A 24,341-nucleotide genomic window follows, 5' to 3' on the forward strand; every position below is an offset into this window, starting at 1 on the left:
AGCATTGAACTGGTTAGATTGTCATCCAGGGGGTGTAAATAGCCCGGAGGGAGGAGCTACACGTTTGAGTGTAGTACTTTGTGTGTCCTCCGGAGGCAGAAGCTATACACCCATGGTCTGGGTCTCCCATAAGAAACGATGAAGAAAAAAAAAAATTCACCTCTTCTTAAAATCAGGTTTTTGTGTTAAAGAAGGGAATTTTGTTTACTTACCGTAAATTCCTTTTCTTCTAGCTCCAATTGGGAGACCCAGACAGTGGGTGTATAGCTACTGCCTCTGGAGGCCGCACAAAGAACTACACTTAAAAGTGTAAGGCCCCTCCCCTTCTGGCTATACACCCTCCCGTAGGAGTACGGATTCCTCAGTTTTAGTACCAAAGCAAGAAGGAGGAAAGCCAATAACAGTTTCAAAAACAAATTCAATCCGATAACGAGATCGGAGAACTTAAGAAACAACATGAACAACATGTGCACCCGAAAAACGAAACCCTAAGAACAAATAGGGCGGGTGCTGGGTCTCCCAATTGGAGCTAGAAGAAAAGGAATTTACGGTAAGTAAACAAAATTCCCTTCTTCTTTTTCGCTCCTAATTGGGAGACCCAGACAGTGGGACGTCCAAAAGCAGTCCCTGGGTGGGTAAAAAGATACCACATGAACGGGCTGTCAGACAGCCCTTTCCTACAGGTGGGCCACCGCCGCCTGAAGGACCTGTCTACCTAGGCTGGCATCTGCCGAAGCGTAGGTATGCACTTGATAGTGTTTGGTAAACGTGTGCAGACTCGACCAGGTAGCCGCCTGGCACACCTGCTGAGCCGTAGCCTGATGCCGCAATGCCCAGGACGCACCCACGGCTCTGGTAGAATGGGCCTTCAGTCCAGATGGAATCGGAAGCCCAGCAGAACGGTATGTGTGAAGAATTGGTTCCTTGATCCACCGCGCCAGGGTGGATTTGGAAGCTTGCGATCCCTTATGCTGACCAGCGACTAGGACAAAGAGCGCATCAGAACGGCGTAGAGACGCCGTGCGAGAAGAGAAATGTAAATCCTGAGTGCTCTCACCAGGTCCAACAGATGTAAACCTTTTTCAAATTGGTGAACTGGATGCGGACACAAAGATGGCAAAGTGATATCCTGATTGAGATGAAAGGAAGAAACCACCTTGGGAGAAAACTCTGGAATTGGACGCAGTACTACCTTGTCTTGGTGAAACACCAGGAAGGGAGATTTGCAAGATAACGCCGCTAGCTCGGACACTCTTCGAAGAGACGTGACCGCCACAAGAAAAACTACTTTTTGTGAAAGCCGAGAAAGGGAAACCTCTTTCAAAGGCTCGAAAGGCGGCTTCTGGAGAGCAATGAGAACCTTGTTTAGATCCCAGGGTTCCAATGGCCGTCTGTAAGGAGGAACGATATGACAAACTCCTTGGAGAAACGTGCGTACTTTAGAAAGCCGTGCCAAGCGCTTCTGAAAGAATACGGATAGCGCGGAGACTTGACCCTTAAGAGAGCTAAGCGACAAACCTTTTTCCAACCCAGACTGCAGGAAGGAAAGAAAAATTGGCAATGCAAATGGCCAGGGAGAAAACCCTTGAGCCAAGCACCAAGCTAAGAATATCTTCCACGTCCTGTGATAGATCTTAGCTGAGGATGGTTTTCTAGCCTGTCTCATTGTGGCAACAACTTCATGAGATAAACCTGAGGCCGCTAGGATCCAGGACTCAATGGCCACACAGTCAGGTTCAGGGCCGCAGAATTCAGATGGAAAAACGGCCCTTGAGACAGCAAATCTGGACGGTCTGGTAGTGCCCACGGTTGGCCTACCGTGAGATGCCACAGATCCGGGTACCACGACCTTCTTGTTGGCCAGTCTGGAGCGACGAGAATGGCTCGATGGCAGTCGGACCTGATTTTCCGGAGAACTCTGGGTAACAATGCTAGAGGTGGGAACACATAGGGGAGTCGGAATTGCGACCAATCCTGAACCAAGGCGTCTGCCGCCAGCGCTCGGTGATCGTGAGACCGTGCCATGAAAACTGGGACCTTGTTGTTGTGCCGTGACGCCATCAGATCGACGTCCGGCGTCCCCCAGCGGCAACAGATCTGCTGAAACACGTCCGGGTGAAGGGACCATTCTCCTGCGTCCATGCCCTGGCGACTGAGAAAGTCTGCTTCCCAGTTTTCCACGCCTGGGATGTGAACTGCGGATATGGTGGACGCTTTGCTTTCCACCCACGTCAAAATCCGCCGGACTTCCTGAAAGGCTTGGCGACTGCGTGTTCCCCCTTGGTGGTTGATGTACGCCACCGCCGTGGAATTGTCCGACTGAATCCGAATCTGCTTGCCTTCCAGCCATTGTTGGAAGGCTCGCAGAGCAAGATAGATTGCTCTGATTTCCAGAACATTGATCTGCAGGGTGGACTCTTCCTGAGTCCACGTCCCCTGAGCCCTGTGGTGGAGAAACACCGCTCCCCGCCCTGATAGGCTCGCATCCGTCGTGACCACTGCCCAGGACGGGGGAAGGAACGACCTTCCCTGTGACAATGAGGTGGGGAGAAGCCACCAACGCAGAGAGTCCTTGGCAGTCTGAGAGAGGGAGACAGTCCTGTCGAGGGACGTCGATTTCCCATCCCATTGGCGTAGAATGTCCCATTGTAGAGGGCGCAGATGAAACTGCGCGAACGGGACCGCCTCCATTGCTGCTACCATCTTTCCTAGGAAATGCATGAGGCGCCTCAGTGAGTGCGACTGGCTCTGAAGGAGAGATTGCACTCCTGTCCGTAGCGAACACTGCTTGTCCAGTGGAAGCTTCACTATCGCTGAGAGAGTATGAAACTCCATGCCAAGATAAGTCAGAGATTGGGTCGGGGTTAGATGAGACTTTGGAAAGTTGATAATCCACCCGAAACTCTGGAGAGTGTCTAGTGCCACCTTCAGACTGTGTTGGCATGCCTCTTGAGAGGGTGCCTTTATAAGCAGGTCGTCTAGATACGGGATGACCGAGTGACCTTGCGAGTGCAGAACAGCTACTACTGCTGCCATGACCTTGGTGAAGACCCGGGGGGCTGTTGCCAGACCGAAAGGTAACGCTACGAACTGCAGGTGTTCGTCGTGTATGACGAAGCGTAGGAAACGCTGATGCTCTGGCGCAATCGGCACGTGGAGATACGCATCTTTGATATCTATTGATGCTAGAAAATCTCCTTGAGACATTGAGGCTATGACGGAGCGTAGGGATTCCATCCGGAACCTCCTGACTTTTACGTGTCTGTTGAGCAACTTTAGATCCAGGACGGGTCGATACGATCCGTCCTTTTTTGGGACCACAAACAGATTGGAGTAAAAACCGTGACCTTGTTCCTGAAGCGGGACGGAGGTCACCACTCCTTCCGCCTTTAGAGCGGCCACCGCCTGCAACAGAGCATCGGCTCGGTCTGGTGGTGGAGAAGTTCTGAAGAAACGAGTTGGCGGACGAGAACTGAACTCTATCCTGTACCCGTGAGACAGAATATCCCTCACCCAACGGTCTTTGACGCGTGACAGCCAAATGTCGCCAAAGTGGGAAAGCCTCCCACCGACCGAGGGTGTGGGAATCGGAGACTGCAAGTCAGGAGGACGCCGTCTTGGCAACGGTTCCTCCGGCTGTCCTTTTTGGGCGTGACTGAGACCTCCAAGAATCTGAGCGTCTCTGGTCTTTTTGAGTCTTCTTTGACGAGGCGAATTGGGACCTGCCCGGTCCTCGAAAGGACCGATAACCAGACTGACCCTTCCTCTGTTGGGGTTTGTTTTGTCTGTGTTGCGGTAAGGATGAGTCCTTACCCTTGGAGTGTTTGATGATTTCATCCAAACGCTCTCCAAACAATCGGTCACGAGAAAAAGGCAAATTGGTTAAGCACTTCTTGGAATGAGAATCTGCCTTCCAATGTCTCAACCACAGGGCCCTACGCAAAACAACGGAGTTGGCTGACGCCACTGCCGTGCGGCTTGTAGCGTCAAGAACAGCATTAATCGCGTACGACGCGAATGCCGCCATTTGCGAGGTCAATGGTGCTACCTGCGGGGCAACTGCACGTGTGACTGAGTCGACTTGCACAAGCCCGGCTGAGATAGCTTGGAGTGCCCATACGGCAGCAAAAGATGGCGCTAACGACGCTCCAATCGCTTCATAGATGGATTTCAGCCAGAGCTCCATCTGCCTGTCAGTGGCATCTTTAAGTGCCGCTCCATCTTCAACTGCAACCAAGGATCTAGCTGCAAGCCTGGAAATTGGAGGATCCACTTTTGGACACTGGGTCCAACCCTTGACCACCTCAGGGGGAAAAGGATAGCGTGTATCTTTAAGCCGTTTAGAAAAACGCCTTTCCGGATAAGCGTGGGGTTTCTGGATTGCGTCTCTAAAGTCAGCGTGGTCCAGAAAAGTGCTTAATGTACGCTTAGGATATCTGAAATGGATTCTCTCGTGCTGCGAAGCTGACTCCTCTACAAGAGGAGCTGGTGGGGAAATATTTAACATCTTATTGATGGACGCTATAAGATCATTAACTATGGCGTCACCATCTGGTGTATCTAGATTGAGAGCGGTCCCAGGATCAGAATCCTGATCAGTTACGTCCGCCTCATCACCCATAGATTCATCTCGCTGGGATCCTGACCATTGAGATGAATGTGAAGGCCCCTCATAGCGAGCCCGCTTAGGTTGCCTGGGGCCATCGTCCGAGTCAGAGTCTTCACCCTGAGGTGTATGTGCCCGTCCCGGAGCTTGGAGGTAATTCAGCTGAGGGGGACCAGGGGGCAATGATTGCACAGTGTCCGTGGCCTGAAGTACAGGCCTAGCTCGCAATGTGTCAAGAATTTGTGACATAGTGAGAGACATTCTGTCAGCAAAAGCTGTAAACTCAGTTCCTGTCACCTGGACAGCATTCACAGGTGGTACACCCTGGGTCACGTCCAGCAGAGGTCCCGACTGTGCAAGTGCCGCAGGGGCCGAGCACTGCACACAATGGGGGTCAGTGGAGCCTGCCGGTAGAAAAGTCCCACATGCGGTACAGGAAGCATATAATGTCTGTGCCTTGGCACCCTTGCGTTTTGTGGACGACATGCTGTTGGCTCTCTGCAATGTGAGAGAGTCTATAGCCAAAGGGCGACCAGCGCTATGCAGTACAAAGTATTTGCAGGAACAAAATACTAAGATTACTACTGGCACAAGAGGGGGTGAGCCCTGAGGGCTGCTTACCGCCCGCTGAATAGCGGGTAAGAGGCGCAGAATTCCTTGTCTGGGTCTCCCCGGCTCCCCTCTGCAGCTCAGCGTGTCAGCAGGAATGGCTGCCGGCGTCTGTGGAGAGGGGCGGTCCGTGGGAGTTCCCAAACAAAAGTGCGGGAAACAGTGTCCCCTCTGTGCCTATTGTGAGGGCTGGAGTATGTAAAAACGACTCCAGCCCTCATCGCTGATGCACTGACCAGCGTCCCGCCCCTCTCCTGACTGGCAGGTCTGGGGGCGGGAACGAACGGAACTAGGCCGCAAAAGCCGGGGACTCGAGTTATCAGCGCGGCCGCCGTAAAAGCGCGGCCCGCGCTGAAGTCCCCGGCGCACCACAAGTGCCAGCCGCGCCGCAGTCCCAGCGGCCGGCGCGACCGTTTCCCAAAAGTGTGCCTGCTTCAGCGAAGCTGAATGAGGCCATGGCACAAGCGCCGCAGCGCTGATGTCCCCGGCGCACTACAACACCCAGCATGCTGCGGTGTGAGCGCCAAATGCACGGGGACACAGAGTACCTTGAGGAAGCAGGGCCATGTCCCTGATGTACTCCGCTCCATCCAGCATCTTCTCCAGGGGCTGTAGATGGAGCACGGTCTCAGTGCCTGGAGACCAGTAAATCCCACTTCACCCAGAGCCCTGTAAAAAGGGATGGGGAAGGAATCAGCATGTGGGCTCCAGCCGCCGTACCCGCAATGGGTACCTCAACCTTACAAACACCTCCGACATACAGTGGGGTGAGAAGGGAGCATGCTGGGAGCCCTGTATGGGCCCTCTTTTCTTCCATCCGACATAGTCAGCAGCTGCTGCTGACTAAAAACAATGGAGCTATGCGTGCGTGTCTGACCTCCTTCGCACAAAGCTAAAACTGAGGAATCCGTACTCCTACGGGAGGGTGTATAGCCAGAAGGGGAGGGGCCTTACACTTTTAAGTGTAGTTCTTTGTGCGGCCTCCAGAGGCAGTAGCTATACACCCACTGTCTGGGTCTCCCAATTAGGAGCGAAAAAGAAATTTAAAATGACTGTTACACTTTATTTAATAAATTCAATAGTTCACATGAAAATAAACAACTTTGTAATATATGTTATCAGACAAATTTGCTTCTTTCTCTGCCAGAATTGATCAGTCGCAGTATCAAAATGCTCAATTCTGAGGTCAAATCTGTATTCAGTGAAGACTTTCCCATTACTGAGAGAGGAGATGGCAGTTGGTGCTACTAGCAGCCCTGGGAAAAAAAATAGGCTGGTCTCCAAATCATTTAACCCATTTGATCCTGTGGTCTGTATCTAACAAGCCATGTCAGGCTAAGTTCACACTTCCGTTGTTTTGCATCAGTCACAATCCGTAGCCTTGAGGAATTACGGTATCCTGCAAAATATTTTGCAGGAATCCTGTTTTTCCCCATAGGCTTCTATTAGTGACGGATTGTGACTGATGATGCAGCGTTGCATCCGCTGCATCGCGATCAGTCGTTTTTTAACTGACCGCCAGGTGGGAGCAACGCAGCCTGTAACGTTTTTTGAGCAGCGCGATGCGCAGGATTTCGCTGCGCATGCGCTCTCTGGCTCCCCGCCCCCGTAACCAGGATAAACATTGGGTAACCAAGCAATGCGCTTTGGTTAGTTACCAGATATTTACAGTGGTTACAGGTGCAGGGAGCCCGCGCAAAGCGGTGTATGCTGGTAACCAAGCAAAAAGTGCTGTGCTTTTAGTTACCCGATATTTACCCTGGATACAGTGTGCAAGGAGGCCGACACTTCACCACTCAGCTCCGCCCCCTCCCGCACTGCGCATGTGTACACACACACACACACACACACACACTCACTTGTCCCCAGCCCTGCAGTCCCCGCGGCACTGACGTCCTCAGCTCCACGGCCCCGCTTGGCTCCGCCCCTCGCACTCCGCCCCCTCCCGCACTCCGCATGTACACACGCATGTAGACACACACACACACACAGTCACACTCACCTGTCCCCAGCCATGCAGACTGCGGCACTGATGTCCTCAGCTCCGCCCCCCCGAACTCCGTCCCCCGCACACAACGGAGTCCGACAAAAATTATTTTCTTTGTCACCGTTGTCATCCGTTGTACAACGCATCAGTCACATGCGTCAAGCAACGCATGTGACTGATGCAAAACAACGGAAGTGTGAACTTAGCCTAAAGTGTCTAACAGAGGAAGCCTACACTTCCTTCTGATGATTGGAGATGGGAGATGGGAGGGAGAAGCAGGAGACAGACATTTGCTGCAAGTTCCAGTTTTCCATAGAACTTTATGAGCACCAACTGTCATCTCCTATCCCAATAATGGGAAAATCTGTATTCACTGAAGATGTGGGTCTGATGCTGTGACACATAAGTCAATACTTATTACTTTCTTTGGTGAAGACACCACACTTGCGAGGGTCAGTCCTTATTGATAACACATCATAGTAAAATATCTCACATTTCACTTATTACTTTCTACGATCCAGATAGCTACAGTTTTCAGTGTTTCTGGCCGGGGGTTGTGTCAGTCATTGCAACTCCAATAAAGGGAGCAGATTTGAAATGTAATACCAAACACAACCTATGGTCAGGAGGGGGGCACTGTTCTGCAGGAAAGCAGCCATGTTTTTCTAATGTCAAATGTTCATATCTTCAACAACAGATACATTCAATCCCCAATACTCACAGCAGGGTTCAGATAAGAGGCAATCTTGCCCAAGCAGACGGTTGTATTGCAGCGGATCGGTCCCTGGTCATCCCGGGCTTGTAGTCGAGCAAAATGCTTCATCAGCTCCACATTCACGTTATTCTCATTCAACTTAGGAGCCAGGAGCAGCATGGACTATAGGCAAGAACAAAGCAGTGACTGCTACACGGAGTGCGTATGTACCGGAAGTAACACAATTCTTATGATGAAATGTTTTGAAGACTGAAATTTTTTGTTTTCAACTGATTGATTTAACTTTTTTAAACACTAAATGCCGTAGGGCTGGAGAAAGCTGGGATTATAAGATCAATTTCCTCCCATCAATTTTTCTTTACAGATCCAAGATAATTGTGATCTAATTCCTTAAGGATATTGGATCATTATTAGTAGTGATTGATTGCTAAGAGGACAAAAATGATGTCCTGCCAGCATGCGGCAACACTACAGGCTGAAAGCCCATGTTGCCATAGATATCCATTAAAGCAACTAAAATGCAGGAAGGAATCCTTTTTTTTGGGTCTCAATGCTAAACATTGAGCTCAACATTTTGCATGACAAGGAGCTGCTCATTTCAGTTTGATGTCATTAGTCAATCTCTATAATGGCGGACTGCTGTGCAGCACCCTGACAGGCATTCATGCTGTGTGCACACAGTGCGTTTTTGATACTTTTTTTTTTTTAGAAATCTGCATTAAAATGTGCATGCCTACCATTATCCCAGCAATGAGATTTCTGAAGTTCTGTGAGCATGTTGTTTTTTCCTTGCAGAATTGGTGCAGAGAAAATCTGCAGCATGTCAATTGTTGCGGTGTTTTTTCTTGCTTTTTTTTTTAGCCTTTCCAGCCATTAAAATGGTGGTTCACCCATATTTTTTTTTCCAGATTGATATTATATTGAGAAACAATGTTTCTCTCATATACCTTGTGTTGGCAATAGTGCTTGTGAGAGGCGCTATTGCAGACCGCTGTTCCCCGCTCTGTGATCTCGGGGATCCGGTGACGTCACATCAAGTTCCTGCTCACGTCTCATCATTGCGGCCGGCTGCAGTCTTCCTGACTCACTGTGCTGTGGGTGGCGTTTCACTGCTTGTCACAGCACAGCGCGTCTCCTGCTTGCTGCGCTCTGATTTGAGGAAGAAGGGAGCAAATGGGCTGTGACGAGCGGTGAAACACTACCCACAACCCATCACTCACGGACACTGCGGCCGGCCGCGGTGTCAGGAACTTGACGTGACGTCACCAGATCCCCGAGGTCACGAAGCCTGGGGGTCAGGCATGGGGAACCGCGGCCTGCAATAAAACCACTCACAGGCACTATTGCCAACATAAGATATTTGAGAGAAACATTGTTTCTCAATATAATATCGATCTAGAAAATAAAAAATATGGGTGAACCACCCCTTTTAACTTAATTAAAAAACACATGCATAAAAAAAAAAACTCACCTAAAAACGCACCAAAAACGCGTGCGTTTTTCTGCCAGAAATTGGAGATTTCATGCAGAAATTCTCTGCACATGCATCCTGCAGCGCGCACATACCCTTATAGCTAGCAAGGTGACAGGAAGGGGTTAAATGCAATTCGTTTATAATTATGTGAAGAAAAAAAAAAAAAAAAAAATGAAGTGCAGCCCCTAAAAAGCAAAGAAGACAACTTTTCCCCATGCAGCCAGCGCTCACCTTTACAGTCTGTTCACGTATAGCCGGGTTTGTATCCGTAAAACCATGGACCACATGGGGGAAGATTTGCGAGTTGACGGTTGGCTCATTAAGATACTGGATAAAATTCTCCATCTGTTATGTAGAATCCCAAGAAAAATCAAGTGAATAACAGAAGGAAGTGGGTAGGTTTTCTTTTTTTCTTTTTAATTTTAAATGTTCGTTAAATATTCATAACATCCCCATTTTGTAAATTGTAAGAACGTTCGTCATCAGCCAGAAACGCCATAGAAAATGAGAATCAGCGAGCCGAGGTGACCAGTATTTTCCAGAGTTTACAGTAAGGATACATTAATGCTTATAATGAACACGTCATCTGCTGCAGAACCTCTTTGTGAAGAGAGAGGAGGAGCTTTGTGTGAATTGTGTCAAAGTCAATATAAAAGTAGTTGGGAGTGAAGACCGCCATCATCAAAGTTGATGGGTGAGCAGTGGGCAGACTATAGCGTAAAGGATGATATAGGGGGAAGCAATGTACAGCCTGACACTTTCTTTGAACATGGGGGAAAGCAACGTACAGCCTGACACTTTCTTTGAACATGGGGGAAAGCAACGTACAGCCTGACACTTTCTTTGAACATGGGGGAAAGAAACGTACAGCCTGACACTTTCTTTGAACATGGGGGAAAGCAACGTACAGCCTGACACTTTCTTTGAACATGGGGGAAAGCAATGTACAGCCTGACACTTTCTTTGAACATGGGGAAAATCAACGTACAGCCTGACACTTTCTTTGAACATGGGGGAAAGCAATGTACAGCCTGACACTTTCTTTGAACATGGGGAAAATCAACGTACAGCCTGACACTTTCTTTGAACATGGGGGAAAGCAATGTACAGCCTGACACTTTCTTTGAACATGGGGGAAAGCAATGTACAGCCTGACACTTTCTTTGAACAGTTTGCTTTTTCTTACACTTCTACTCACGGTGAATCTATTCTTACCTTCTACTTGGTGTGACGTAAACATATCAGATCTAAAGAAAGCAAAAAATGCATGACCCTTATATGACAGATGTCGCACCTGCTGCAGGAGCCGTATCCTCATGGCTCGGTCAGTGGAAGAAAACATCTTCACAATGATGGGGATGATCTTCTGCTGATATTCATCGGCGTTTAGAAATTTTCCAATCTAAAATATAATAAAAAACAGATTTTACCATAAAGTATAAAACCAGAGATTGTTAGACGGTCACTTCCTTCTACATAACTTGTTGTTTAGTGTACGTGCGCACGATCAGGACTGCCTGCATTCAGAACGCAGCGGGTCCTGACCTGCAGGGCCGCGCGTCTCCTCCGCAGTTGACTGTACCCACGATCAGTTTTCAGCGCGCAGCGGTCTCTCGCTTGTGTTCTTCCCTACGGAGGACGCAGGCAATTCCGCAGCAAACAATTGACATGCTGCGGTCTGGAAAGAAGCACCGCAGGTCAGTGTTTGCTGCGGAAAAAACAAGCACAGTGGGCATGGGATTTTTAGAAATCCCATCCTTTGTGCTTGTACTGTACAAAGCAGCGTTTTGGACGCAGCTGAAGCACACTGTGTCCAAAACGCTGCAAATACTGATCGTGGGCAAGCAGCTTTACGGTCAATCTGTGAGGGTTGTCGTTTTGGAAAAAAAAAAAATGTAAGAACTTTATACCCCTGAGAATTTGCAGAGGGATCTATAAGACAGAGATTAATCCCAGCTCATATCCCGGGATTAGAATTTTTTTCATTGTGTCATCCAATGGCTGTCGTTAACTGTGACGCCCTGGCCTATCAGGTCGTAACAGGGTATTGTGCAATCTGCCCTTCTGCATGATATCCACTTCCTCCTTGCTTATGGGTCCCTGGCCTTCGGTGTTGCCAAGAACAAGCTAATCAAAACACTAGGAACACTCTGCACCACACCCACCAGATACACCAGTGGACAGCCTGAAGGGAATAGGGCTGGCCACTAGGGGGGTTGGTAAAAGGGTAGGTCAGGAGTGTCAGGAGACAGGGAGTGTTGTGTTGGAGGTGAAAGTGAGAGGAGGTTAGGAGCTGGGCTCCTTGTTACTACTAGGTGGCAGACATTGGTCTGGGCCCGGTAGGAGCTGAACCCCCGGTCGCAGAGGATCATGACAAGAAGCACGGAACTGCCAAGGAGGACAGCCGGCAGCCTTGTGCCATCTCCGGACAGGGGCCAGGGCACGACGGGGTACGTGGACCCTAGGCCGGGAAGTAGCTTCAAGCGTCCTGGTAATTCACCCGACAAGGACGGAGCCTTCAAGATCCGTTCTCCACTCGCTCCAAAACCGGGGTACTAGCGCTACGAGGGGGATAGGACTTTCCCAATCCGTAGTCCAGAAAATCCCAAGCGTGAACCCTGAGAGCAAGCTCACCCAGTTAGCCACACTGGGGAACGGGACCCGATTAGTTTTACACTACAGGGACCAATCAGTAGAAAGGTACAAAAGAAAAAGGTCACAGGCTAACAAGCAACACCAAAGGGCACGGGATCCAGGCGTGCTCCCTCCCGGCTGCAGCGGTGCTCAGAACTTCGGTTTACAAGTTGTCGGTGTCAGCGTTATTGGACTGAGTGAGTACGCAGTGACCCTTTCCTCCCCTACGGTATCCTCCACCAGCATCACCGAGCCCCGGGGCTCCCAACGGCAGTGGTTGTATCCCACCTTACCACACACCGTGGGTGGCGTCACGAACTGTAAACGTACAGTCCCCTGTAAATACTCCCCCGTTTTTGTTTCGAATGGCCGCACGACCTCGGTTCCGGAGAATCCCTCGAGCCACCGCGTATCTGGATCTGAGCAGTTCCAGCTGCTGACACGGGGGCGGCACATAATCACCATTAAAGTGGGGGCTAAACGGCGACTGAGTGTGCCGCAGCTCACATGGCTAAAGATCACCATGTGTTGCTGCTACATTGCAGCAAAATACAAGTGAATGGGGATCGCTCTGTGACCCCCTAGGTGACAGAGTCAAGCAAATCATAAAAAAATCCAACCGGGTTTGATATTTTGTGACTTGTCGCAGTGCTCCCATTCACTTAGAATGCGAAAGATTGTGTTTCCAACTATTGTTGCCAGTAGATTTTCTCTGACACTGTAGGCTCTGTTCCCATTTGACGTAGGAAATCCAGCCTTTCAGATCCAAAGTTTGCAGACATACTCCAAGCCTGATGAAACCCACTGAATATAATGGGGATTCTTGAGTTTTCATTATTAAGGAAAAAAACAGATCAGGAAGATGCAATCTAGTTTCCAATAGAAATGTCAAAATTTGCAAAGCGCAGATGTGAACGAAGCCTGACCACTAAAACGATAGCTGAAGTGTGAACATTTATGGATTAAAAGGATTCTCCACTACTAGGACAACCCCTATTGATTCCACATAAACTCCAGGTAAAATAAAGCATACACTCACCACTCATACCGGCGCCGTGGCTCACGAGGGGTCGTGACATCATGCAAGCCCCGCGTCCAATCAGAGTCTTCCTTCTCCCCGCCTTCGGGCCAAACGAGCAATCAACAGGAAGTGCGTGCTGCACTCACGTCCTGCTGATTGCTCGTTTGGTCCAAAGGTGGGCAGAAGGAAGCCGGCGCAGAATGGACATGGGGCTCACAGGATGTCACAACCCAACGTGAGCCCTGGCACCACTGGAACGGTGCCGGTACGAGAAGGGAGTATAGGCTTTATTATTTACCCAGGAAAACGTTGAATTAAAGGGGTTGTCCTAGTAGTGGACAGCCCCTTTAATACCATTAAATTTCCTATGGTGCTCACTTTAAATAAGGGTGTGAGGATTACAGCGCCCGCACTGCCAAATTCAAAGGCCGTCAGTAGCTGGGGAAGGATTTTATGGCGGCAGAAATCTTCAGGAAAAGAATCCAAGTGTTCGCTGAGCTGCTCAAAGAACGTCTGCCGTTCAGCAGGATCTTTAATCTGCAGAGAAAACAGTGATAAAAGGTCTATTTGTAGGGAAAAAAGTCTGATACATAACAATAGTAATGCATGAAAAACACCAGATAATTATTATGCAGGAAAACCATTGCACCATTTATATGGCAGACTGCTATGGGCAACATTGATACTTCCCAGTACAGAACTCCTAGGTCTCCATTTATTGGGGAACTGACCTGTATCTCTTCAAGGAACAGATTAGTTTCCACAAAGCTGTTGTAGAGGAATCCCCCCGGAGCGCGGCAGTTCTGCAGGAATCGTGCAGGGTTGGGACGGATTTTAGGGTTTGCTCCAACGAGTTCGCAGTAGTGAGGCACCAGTGACTTAGGAATCTGTAGTACATAAAGGTAGGCATTACTGAAGAATGGCACCAAATTACACACTCCAAGTTATAGAGGAAAACGGCAATTAAAGTCAGACGAATACAAATGCGCTATTGCATGAGCAACTGATATAAAAACACAAGGATACTCCCATATTACAATTCTGGCCGTAACGTAAAGGGGTTGTCCAAGTTTGGATTTCAAATTTGCAGTCACTCTATGTGACTACAGACTCGTGAATCCTCACAGCGTGCACACTGCTTGCAGTCAGGATTCTTCGTGTGACCGTTCTGTGTGAAGTATGTGATTTGCATACATGCAGTCACGTGCAGACTAGACATGCACGGCCTCATGCAATGCAAGTGATTTGAGAGAAGCTGGACATTTCTAGTTGGAATGTGGCCAGAAGTGTGCAAAATGCATATTTGCAGTCACATCCAGACTAAACGTGCACAGCCTAGCTCAATACAAATGATTTGAGAGAGGCTGGACATGTCTACTTGGAATGTGGCCAGAAGTGTGCAAAACACATACTTGCAGTAACGTAACCGGCCACCGTCACTTAGAAGGACTACACACTGGAACCCCAAGCCTGGACAACCTCTTTAATTGGCAAGATAATTAATTAAGATAATCAATTCAGTTGTAACAGTTGCTCATACACAGCCTACCTTTCCAAGTGAGCGAAGAGCCGTGGGACGTGGGAGTGGGCCATTAAACACTTCCCAGATTAGGCAGCCAAGACACCACATATCTGCTGACCTGTTACATGGAGAACATAACCACATTTTATGGAGTCAGTCACATAAATAATATATACATGAACAGTTTTGGAAAGCAATACTTAGCCTCACATACCACTTCTCCCCAGAAGTCTTGGAACGTTCTGATTTTTCGGGGGGATTATACTTCTCCAGTTCAGGCCCCTTTCTGGGGGCACTTTCCTCATTACCAGCTGCGTACATATAGTCCAGGCCCCCGAGTTTCCACTCTCCTGCCCGGTCCACAAACACGGCCGACATATAGACATAGTTGTGAATGAGGTTGCAATCATTCGTCAGAAAACTGAGCGCTTTCTAAATCCAAAAAGAGGAAATAATAGAATGCATCTGAATGTGGGACATAGGCTGTATAGAGAAATATACACATAATATACAGATATACGCTTACCACAATCTGGTGAAGACCCCAAGAAATTTCTAGCTCGCTTATTCCTCCTGTGTCTGCTCTGGATTTTATGTACGACCCCAGAGAGGTAACAGGTTCCGTCACGATGTACAAGCATTTGTCTGTCTGTAACAGTAAGCAGATGAACGTGGCATCAGAGCAATGACGGACAGAAGTGCCTCACCTCTGATTCACATAACAGCTATGAACGACGTAGGAACCCAATGTTTCAATGTTCTTCACCCTGCAGGAGGACCCCCCCCACTCGTCATCCTGCAGGAGGACCCTCCCCCCACTCGTCATCCTGCAGGAGGACCCTCCCCCCCCACTCGTCATCCTGCAAGAGGACCCTCCCCCCCACTCGTCATCCTGCAGGAGGACCCTCCCCCCCCACTCGTCATCCTGCAAGAGGACCCTCCCCCCCCACTCGTCATCCTGCAGGAGGACCCTCCCCCCCACTCGTCATCCTGCAGGAGGACCCTCCCCCCCACTCGTCATCCTGCAGGAGGACCCTCCCCCCCCACTCGTCATCCTGCAGGAGGACCCTCCCCCCCCACTCGTCATCCTGCAGGAGGACCCTCCCCCCCCACTCGTCATCCTGCAGGAGGACCCTCCCCCCCCACTCGTCATCCTGCAGGAGGACCCTCCCCCCCCACTCGTCATCCTGCAGGAGGACCCTCCCCCCCCACTCGTCATCCTGCAAGAGGACCCTCCCCCCCACTCGTCATCCTGCAAGAGGACCATCCCCCCCACTCGTCATCCTGCAAGAGGACCCTCCCCCCCACTCGTCATCCTGCAAGAGGACCCTCCCCCCCACTCGTCATCCTGCAGGAGGACCCTCCCCCCCACTCGTCATCCTGCAGGAAGACCCTCCCCCCCACTCGTCATCCTGCAGGAGGACCCTCCCCCCACTCGTCATACTGCAGGAGGACCCTCCCCCCCACTCGTCATACTGCAGGAGGACCCTCCCCCCCACTCGTCATCCTGCAGGAGGACCCTCCCCCCCCCTCGTCATCCTGCAGGAGGACCCTCCCCCCCCCTCGTCATCCTGCAGGAGGACCCTCCCACCCTCGTCATCCTGCAGGAGGACCCTCCCCCCACTCGTCATCCTGCAGGAGGACCCTCCCCCCCACTCTTTACCTTGCAGGAGGACCCCCCCCCCCCCTCTTCATCCTGCAGTTGTACCCCTCACTCCCCCTTCATTCTACCCACTTTTTGGTAGGTTAACAAATCAGTAGGGGTCAGTTGAAAGGGAGCAGGACTGTAGGATCAGAAAACACAGGGGTTGTTGTCTGATAATATGAGCTGTATACTCAAAACCCATATAGAAATTTTTAGTGATGCTTAACCATAAAATTGCTTATTTTGTTTAATCTTGGATGCAACAAAAACAAATTTAGTTTACAAAGTGTATATAGCCTTTAAACAAGATCTGCCACCACATAAGTGTCATGTTTTTGCTCTTAATAAAGTAATGGTGAAGAAGAAACCACTTAAAGGGAACCAGTCAGGTAAAAAAAAAAAAAAAAAAGCTTTTACAACCTAAAAGCAGGAGCCTGGGGGAGCTAGTAACCCCTTCCTACCCATCCCTGTGTTGTAATAATGTGTAATATAAAAGTAATAAAATACGTTTTATTACTTACATATTCCCTATGTAAATGAGCAGGGGCTGTAGCCTCATGGGCGTTGCATCGCCCTGTGGGTATTTGCATGTGGGCGTAATACCATGGATTTACATGAGCGACCTCACGTCTGCTCCTTCAGAATCCCAGAATACTATATATAAGAGCCCAGGCCGCGCTGTATAACATAAAAAAAGAGAATTTTGTTACTTACCGTAAATTCTTTTTCTTATAGTTCCGTATTGGGAGACCCAGACCATGGGTGTTTAGCTTCTGCCTCCGGAGGACACACAAAGTACTACACTTAAAAGTGTAGCTCCTCCCTCTGAGCTTATACACCCCCTGGTAGCCAGTCCTAGCCAGTTTAGTGCAAAAGCTGAAGGAGAATAGCCACCCACAAGTAGAACCGAGTAAGAACCGGAACAACTGGAGACTCTGTCCACGACAACAGCCGGTGATAACACACGGAACAAGAAAATTGCCAACAGGCAACAGGGAGGGAGCTGGGTCTCCCAATACGGAACTATAAGAAAAAGAATTTAAGGTAAGTAACAAAATTCTCTTTTTCTTTATCGTTCCTTTGGGAGACCCAGACCATGGGACGTTCCAAAGCTGTCCCTGGGTGGGAATAAACAGAAAAAACTAAGAAGTAGGCGGAGCCTAACTTCACAAGTGGGCGACAGCCACCTGAAGGATGCGTCTGGCCAACCTCGAATCTGCCGAAGCATGAGCATGCACTTGGTAGTGCTTCGAGAAGGTATGCAGGCTAGTCCAAGTGGCAGCCTGACAGACTTGTTGAGCCGTAGCCTGGTGCCTAAAAGCCCAAGAGGCACCGACAGCTCTGGTCGAGTGTGCTTTGATCCCCGGCGGGGGAGGCACCTGAGTACTCTGGTAGGCGTCCGAAATGGTCGATCTAATCCAACGGGCCAAGGTCGGCTTAGAAGCAGAGAGACCCTTGCGCCGCCCTGTGGTTAGCACAAAAAGAGAGGTGCACCGCCTAAGCGCAGCGGTGCGAGCCACATAAATCCGGAGAGCACGCACCAGATCTAGAGTATGCAGCGCTTTCTCAAAGCGATGAACAGGGGCCGTACAGAAGGAAGGCAAGGAAATATCCTGGTTAAGGTGGAAGGGAGAGACCACCTTAGGAAGAAAGTCCGGGGTCGGACGGAGAACTACCTTGTCTTGGTGAAAAACCAAAAAAGGTGACTCCGAGGAGAGCGCAGCCAAATCAGAGACTCTCCTGAGAGAAGTTATGGCAACTAGAAAGGCCACCTTTTGAGAAAGACGATACAAAGAAACCTCCCTAAGAGGCTCAAAGGGGGGTTTCTGCAATACCGTGAGGACCAAGTTAAGGTCCCAGGGATCCAAGGGCCGTCGATAAGGCGGAATGATGTGAGACGCACCTTGCATGAAGGTGCGGATCTGAGCCAGCCGGGCGAGACGCCGCTGGAACAGCACTGATAGAGCTGAGACTTGTCCCTTGAGAGAGTTGAGGGACAGTCCTAGCTGCAGACCGGACTGTAAAAAAGACAGAAGGGTCGGCAACGAAAATGGCCAAGGAGAATGGCCGGAAGAGCGACACCAGGACAGGAAAATTTTCCAAGTCCTGTGATAGATCTTGACGGAGGAAGACTTACGGGCCCGAGTCATAGTGGAGATGACTTCAGGAGGAATACCAGAAGCCGTCAAAATCCAGGACTTAAGAGCCACTCCGTCAATTTGAGTGCCGCAGAATTCGGGCGGAAAAACGGACCTTGCGAGGGAAGGTCTGGACGGTCCGGAAGATGCCACGGCATCTCCACGGACAGTTGGAGCAGGTCCGGATACCAAGCTCGCCTGGGCCAGTCCGGTGCAATGAGGATGACTCGACGGCCCTCCATTCTGATCATGCGCAGGACTCTGGGCAAGAGAGCTAGAGCGGGAAACACGTAGGACAGACGAAACCGGGACCAGTCTTGAACCAGAGCGTCCGCGGCGAAGGCCTGAGGATCGTGGGAGCGAGCCACGTAAACCGGAACCTTGTTGTTGTGACGGGATGCCATTAGGTCCACGTCCGGAGTGCCCCACTTGCGGCAGATTGACTGAAACACTGCCGGGTGCAGAGACCACTCGCCACCGTCCACGGATTGACGGCTGAGATAATCTGCTTCCCAGTTTTCTACACCAGGGATGTGGACTGCGGATATGGTGGACTTGGAGTCCTCCGCCCATTGAAGAATGCGTTGGACCTCCAACATTGCCAGGCGGCTGCGTGTCCCGCCTTGGTGATTGATGTAGGCAACCGCTGTCGCGTTGTCTGACTGGACTCGAATGTGCTTGCCCGCCAACAGGTGGTGAAAGGCTAGGAGAGCTAGAAGCACGGCTCTGGTTTCCAGCACATTGATTGAAAGGGCTGACTGGGACGGAGTCCAAGTGCCCTGAGCTCTGTGGTGGAGATGTACCGCTCCCCAGCCGGATAGGCTGGCATCCGTGGTGAGAATCACCCAGGACGGAGCCAGGAAGGAGCGCCCTTGGGACAGGGAGAGGGGTCGAAGCCACCACTGAAGAGAGCTCCTGGTCCGTGGCGACAGAGCCACTAACCTCTGTAAGGAGGAAGGCCGCTTGTCCCAACAGCAGAGAATGTCCAGCTGCAGAGGACGCAGATGGAACTGGGCAAAGGGAACCGCCTCCATGGACGCCACCATTTGACCCAGCACCTGCATCAGGCGCCTGAGGGAATAACGGCGGGGCCTCAGGAGAGAGCGCACCGCTAGCCGGAGAGACTGCTGTTTGATTAAGGGCAACTTCACAAGTGCCGGCAAAGTCTCGAACTGCATCCCTAGGTACGTGAGACTCTGGGTCGGAGTCAGAGTGGATTTGGGAAGATTGACAATCCACCCGAATTGGGCTAGGGTGGCGAGAGTGAGCGAAACACTCCGCTGACAGTCTGCGCTGGATGGACCCTTGACCAGAAGGTCGTCCAGATAAGGAAGCACTGCTAACCCCTGGAGGTGCAGGACCGCAATCACTGCCGCCATGACCTTGGTGAATACCCGAGGGGCCGTGGCTAACCCGAAGGGGAGAGCCACGAATTGGAAATTATCCTCTCCTATCGCAAAACGTAACCAACGCTGATGTGACACTGCGATTGGCACATGTAGATAGGCATCTCTGATGTCGATGGACGCCAGGAACTCCCCTTGGGTCATAGAGGCAATGACTGATCGCAGAGACTCCATGCGAAAATGCCACACCCGGACATGCTTGTTGAGAAGCTTGAGATCCAGGATGGGCCGGAAGGTACCGTCCTTTTTTGGAACTAGGAAGAGATTTGAGTAAAAACCTCTGAACCGTTCCTGAGCGGGAACTGGGACAATCACTCCGTTTGCCTGCAAGGACGCCACGGCCTGCGAGAAGGCGGCGGCCTTGGAGCAGGGGGGAGTTGAGAGAAAAAATCTGTTTGGAGGGCTGGAAGAGAATTCTATCCTGTAGCCGTGAGATATGATGTCTCTCACCCACTGATCGGAGACCTGCTTTAACCAAGCGTCGCCAAAGTGGGAGAGCCTGCCACCGACTAAGGACGTGGCTGGAGCGGGCCGAGAGTCATGAGGAAGCTGCCTTAGTGGTAGAACCTCCTGCGGTCTTCTGCGGACGCACTTTTGGGCGCCAGTTGGATTTCTGATCCTTGGCTGAGTTAGCGGACGAGGCGGAAGGCTTAGAGGATGACCAGTTGGAGGAACGAAAGGAACAAAACCTCGATTGATTCCCACCCTGGGCGGGTTTCCTGGTCTTAGTTTGTGGCATGGAAGTACTCTTCCCGCCAGTAGCTTCTTTAATGATTTCATCCAGCTGTTCACCAAACAGCCGTGAACCAGCAAAAGGGAGCCCAGCAAGAAACTTCTTGGACGAAGCATCTGCCTTCCACTCTCGAAGCCACAAAATCCTGCGGATAACAAGAGAATTAGCTGAAGCCACCGCAGTGCGGTGAGCAGCCTCTAGCATGGCAGACATGGCATAAGATGAAAAGGCTGAAGCCTGAGCAGTTAGGGTAACCATCTCAGGCATAGATTCCTTGGTGAGGGAATGCATCTCCTCTAGAGAAGCAGAGATGGCTTTGAGAGCCCACACTGCTGCAAAAGTCGGGGAAAACGCGGCCCCCGCAGCTTCGTACACAGATTTGGCCAGAAGGTCAATCTGACGGTCAGTGGAATCCTTAAGTGAGGTGCCGTCAGCCACCGACACAACGGTCCGGGCTGAGAGTCTAGACACCGGAGGGTCTACCTTTGGGGAGTGAGACCACTCCTTGACCACCTCAGGTGGAAATGGAAACCGGTCATCAGAACCACGCTTTGGAAAGCGTTTGTCAGGGCAGGCCCTGGGTTTGGTCACAGCGGTCTGAAAACTAGAGTGGTTAAAGAACACACTCTTCACTCTCTTAGGCAAGGTAAACTGATGTTTTTCTGCCAAAGAGTTGCTCCTCTGACACTGGCGGATTGAGATCCAGCACAGAATTAATAGAAGCAATCAAGTCACTAAGATCTGAGTCACCCTCAGAGAAATCGATGGGATACATAGCCTCCGAGCCCCCCGTGAGGGCATCCTCCTCATCTTGAGAGTCAGCTCTTGAGACAGAGCCGTGGGATGGGGAGGGGGAGGAAACCCTGCGCCTTCTCTTAGAAGGACGGTGTCTGGGATCAGATGATGAATCCTCCGTGAGCTCTGATGGACGGAGGTCAGAGGATAGGAGTCCTCTGTCAAGAGTATTCGAGGCACCCTGAGAGGGGGGCTGATGCATATTCATCAAAGTCCTGGACAAAAGTCCCATGGACTCAGCAAATGACTGGGATATGGACCTAGAAAAGGACTCTACCCAGGCCGGGGGTTCAATCATAGGTGCCGCAGCAGCCTGAGAGACCACTGGGGGTGAGACTCCAGGCTGTGGCACCGCCAAGTTAGAGCAACCATCACAGTGTGGATAAATGCTCGGCTCAGGCAGCAAGAGCTTACATGCAGTGCATGCAGAATAAAGCTTTGGAGCCTTGCTCCTTGTGTGAGACATGCTGCTGGAGTGGGGGCTTTGCAGAGAATGAACCCCAGGGAGAATATACAGAGGTCCACAACCGGAGACCGGCTGTGGCTTACCAGACCGCTGAGCGCGGTGTTGTGTGCCCTCCAGATCCCGAAGCCCAGTCCCCCAGAGCGCAGCACCTCAGCAGAGATGCAGAATGCAGGATGTCCCAGAGCAGAGTGAACTCTGCCTGAGAAATGGCCGCCGGAGCGAAGAGAGGGGGCGGGACTAGGGGCGTTCCTATAAAAGAGCGGGAACTGGAGGGCTATAGAGACCTGCCGGGAAGGAGGGACGCCCCAGCAGTGGGAAGTGTCCCTCCCCTGTGTAGAACGGCCACCGGGAGGAGCCGAACCTGTCCCTCTGCATGAGTGACATGCGAGGGCAGGAAAACGAAACTAGGCCTCCGGCGAAGCCGGGGCCTAAATTTAAGCAGTGAGGCCGACAAGCAGGCACCATCGGCGCGGTTCTCAGGCAAAAGCTGGAGAACCCGCCGGAAAAGTTAAAAACAATCATATACAGCATACTCTCCCCTTACAATAAAGAACCGGGACCCCCAACATAAACGTCTCAGGTACTTAGCTGCTGAGACGCAGGGCCATGTCCCTGGGGATGAGTGCTCCGGTCCAACAGAATCCTCAAGGGGCTGTGGATGGAGACCGGACTCCTGCCAGGCATGGAGACCGTGCTGGCTCCTACTTCAAGCCAGAGCCCAGAAGGGATGGTGAAGGAGCGCGGCATGTAAGGCTTCAGCCTTGTAAATCAACCTTAACAACACCGCCGACACAGTGGGGTGAGAAGGGACATGCTGGGAGTCCAGACATGGACCCGCTTTTCTTCAAACTCTTTCCAAAAGTCAAACAATCAGATGAGAATGCATGTGTGGATGTATGACCTCCTGAACACAAAGCGATAAACTGGCTAGGACTGGCTGCCAGGGGGTGTATAAGCTCAGAGGGAGGAGCTACACTTTTAAGTGTAGTACTTTGTGTGTCCTCCGGAGGCAGAAGCTAAACACCCATGGTCTGGGTCTCCCAAAGGAACGATAAAGAAGAAGGGAATTTTGTTTACTTACCGTAAATTCCTTTTCTTCTAGCTCCAATTGGGAGACCCAGACAATTGGGTGTATAGCTATGCCTCCGGAGGCCACACAAAGTATTACACTAAAAGTGTAAAGCCCCTCCCCTTCAGCCTATACACCCCCCGTACTGCTACGGGCTCATCAGTTTTGGTGCAAAAGCCAGAAGGAGGAAAAAATTATAAACTGGTTTAAAGTAAATTCAATCCGAAGGAATATCGGAGAACTGAAACCATTTAACATGAACAACATGTGTATACAAAAACAGGGGCGGGTGCTGGGTCTCCCAATTGGAGCTAGAAGAAAAGGAATTTACGGTAAGTAAACAAAATTCCCTTCTTCTTTGTCGCTCCTAATTGGGAGACCCAGACAATTGGGACGTCCAAAAGCAGTCCCTGGGTGGGTAAATAATACCTCATAATAGAGCCGTAACGGCTCCGTCCTACAGGTGGGCAACTGCCGCCTGAAGGACTCTCCTACCTAGGCTGGCATCTGCCGAAGCATAGGTATGCACCTGATAGTGTTTCGTGAAAGTGTGCAGGCTCGACCAGGTAGCTGCCTGACACACCTGCTGAGCCGTAGCCTGGTGTCGCAAGGCCCAGGACGCTCCCACGGCCCTGGTAGAATGGGCCTTCAGTCCTGAGGGAACCGGAAGCCCCGAGGAACGGTAAGCTTCGAGAATTGGTTCCTTGATCCACCGAGCCAGGGTTGATTTGGAAGCTTGTGTCCCTTTACGCTGGCCAGCGACAAGGACAAAGAGTGCATCGGAGCGGCGCAGGGGCGCCGTACGAGAAATGTAGAGTCTGAGTGCTCTCACCAGATCTAACAAGTGCAAATCCTTTTCACATTGGTGAACTGGATGAGGACAAAACGAGGGTAAGGAGATGTCCTGATTGAGATGAAAAGGGGATACCACCTTAGGGAGGAAATCTTGGCGGACGTTGGTTTCCTAGCCTGTCTCATAGTGGCAATGACCTCTTGAGATAATCCTGAAGACGCTAGGATCCAGGACTCAATGGCCACACAGTCAGGTTGAGGGCCGCAGAATTCAGATGGAAAAACGGCCCTTGAGATAGCAAATCTGGTCGGTCTGGCAGTGCCCACGGTTGGCCGACCGTGAGATGCCACAGATCCGGGTACCACGACCTCCTCGGCCAGTCTGGAGCGACGAGGATGGCGCGGCGGCAGTCGGCCCTTATCTTGCGTAACACTCTGGGCAACAGAGCCAGAGGAGGAAACACATAAGGAAGCTGAAACTGCGACCAATCCTGAACTAAGGCGTCTGCCGCCAGAGCTCTGTGATCTTGAGATCGAGCCATGAATGTTGGGACCTTGTTGTTGTGCCGTGACGCCATTAGGTCGACGTCCGGCATCCCCCAGCGGCAACAGATCTCCTGAAATACGTCCGGGTGAAGGGACCATTCCCCTGCGTCCATGCCCTGGCGACTGAGAAAGTCTGCTTCCCAGTTTTCTACGCCCGGGATGTGAACTGCGGATATGGTGGAT

General features: G+C 50.9%; 1 protein-coding gene across 2 annotated transcripts in view; it reads right to left on the minus strand.

Annotated features, from left to right (window-relative positions):
• The window catches only part of LOC142255270 (N-terminal kinase-like protein), a 69,530-nt gene extending 54,313 nt beyond the window's left edge, over window positions 1–15,217 (minus strand). The window contains exons 1-5 of one of the 2 annotated variants that reach the window (XM_075326801.1): window positions 15,095–15,217; window positions 14,783–15,000; window positions 14,596–14,686; window positions 13,778–13,933; window positions 13,425–13,583 (exon numbers count right to left, since the gene is read on the minus strand). In XM_075326801.1, coding sequence (XP_075182916.1) covers window positions 13,425–13,583; window positions 13,778–13,933; window positions 14,596–14,686; window positions 14,783–14,946 — 570 coding nt within the window. In that variant the 5' untranslated portion in view covers window positions 14,947–15,000; window positions 15,095–15,217. The remainder of the gene's footprint in view (window positions 1–13,424; window positions 13,584–13,777; window positions 13,934–14,595; window positions 14,687–14,782; window positions 15,001–15,094) is intronic. The other variant, XM_075326800.1, reaches the window with a different exon arrangement.
• Between the last annotated feature and the right edge of the window lie 9,124 nt (window positions 15,218–24,341).

Source organism: Anomaloglossus baeobatrachus, chromosome 10 (genome assembly GCF_048569485.1).
Source record: "Anomaloglossus baeobatrachus isolate aAnoBae1 chromosome 10, aAnoBae1.hap1, whole genome shotgun sequence".
NCBI lineage: Eukaryota > Metazoa > Chordata > Amphibia > Anura > Aromobatidae > Anomaloglossus > Anomaloglossus baeobatrachus.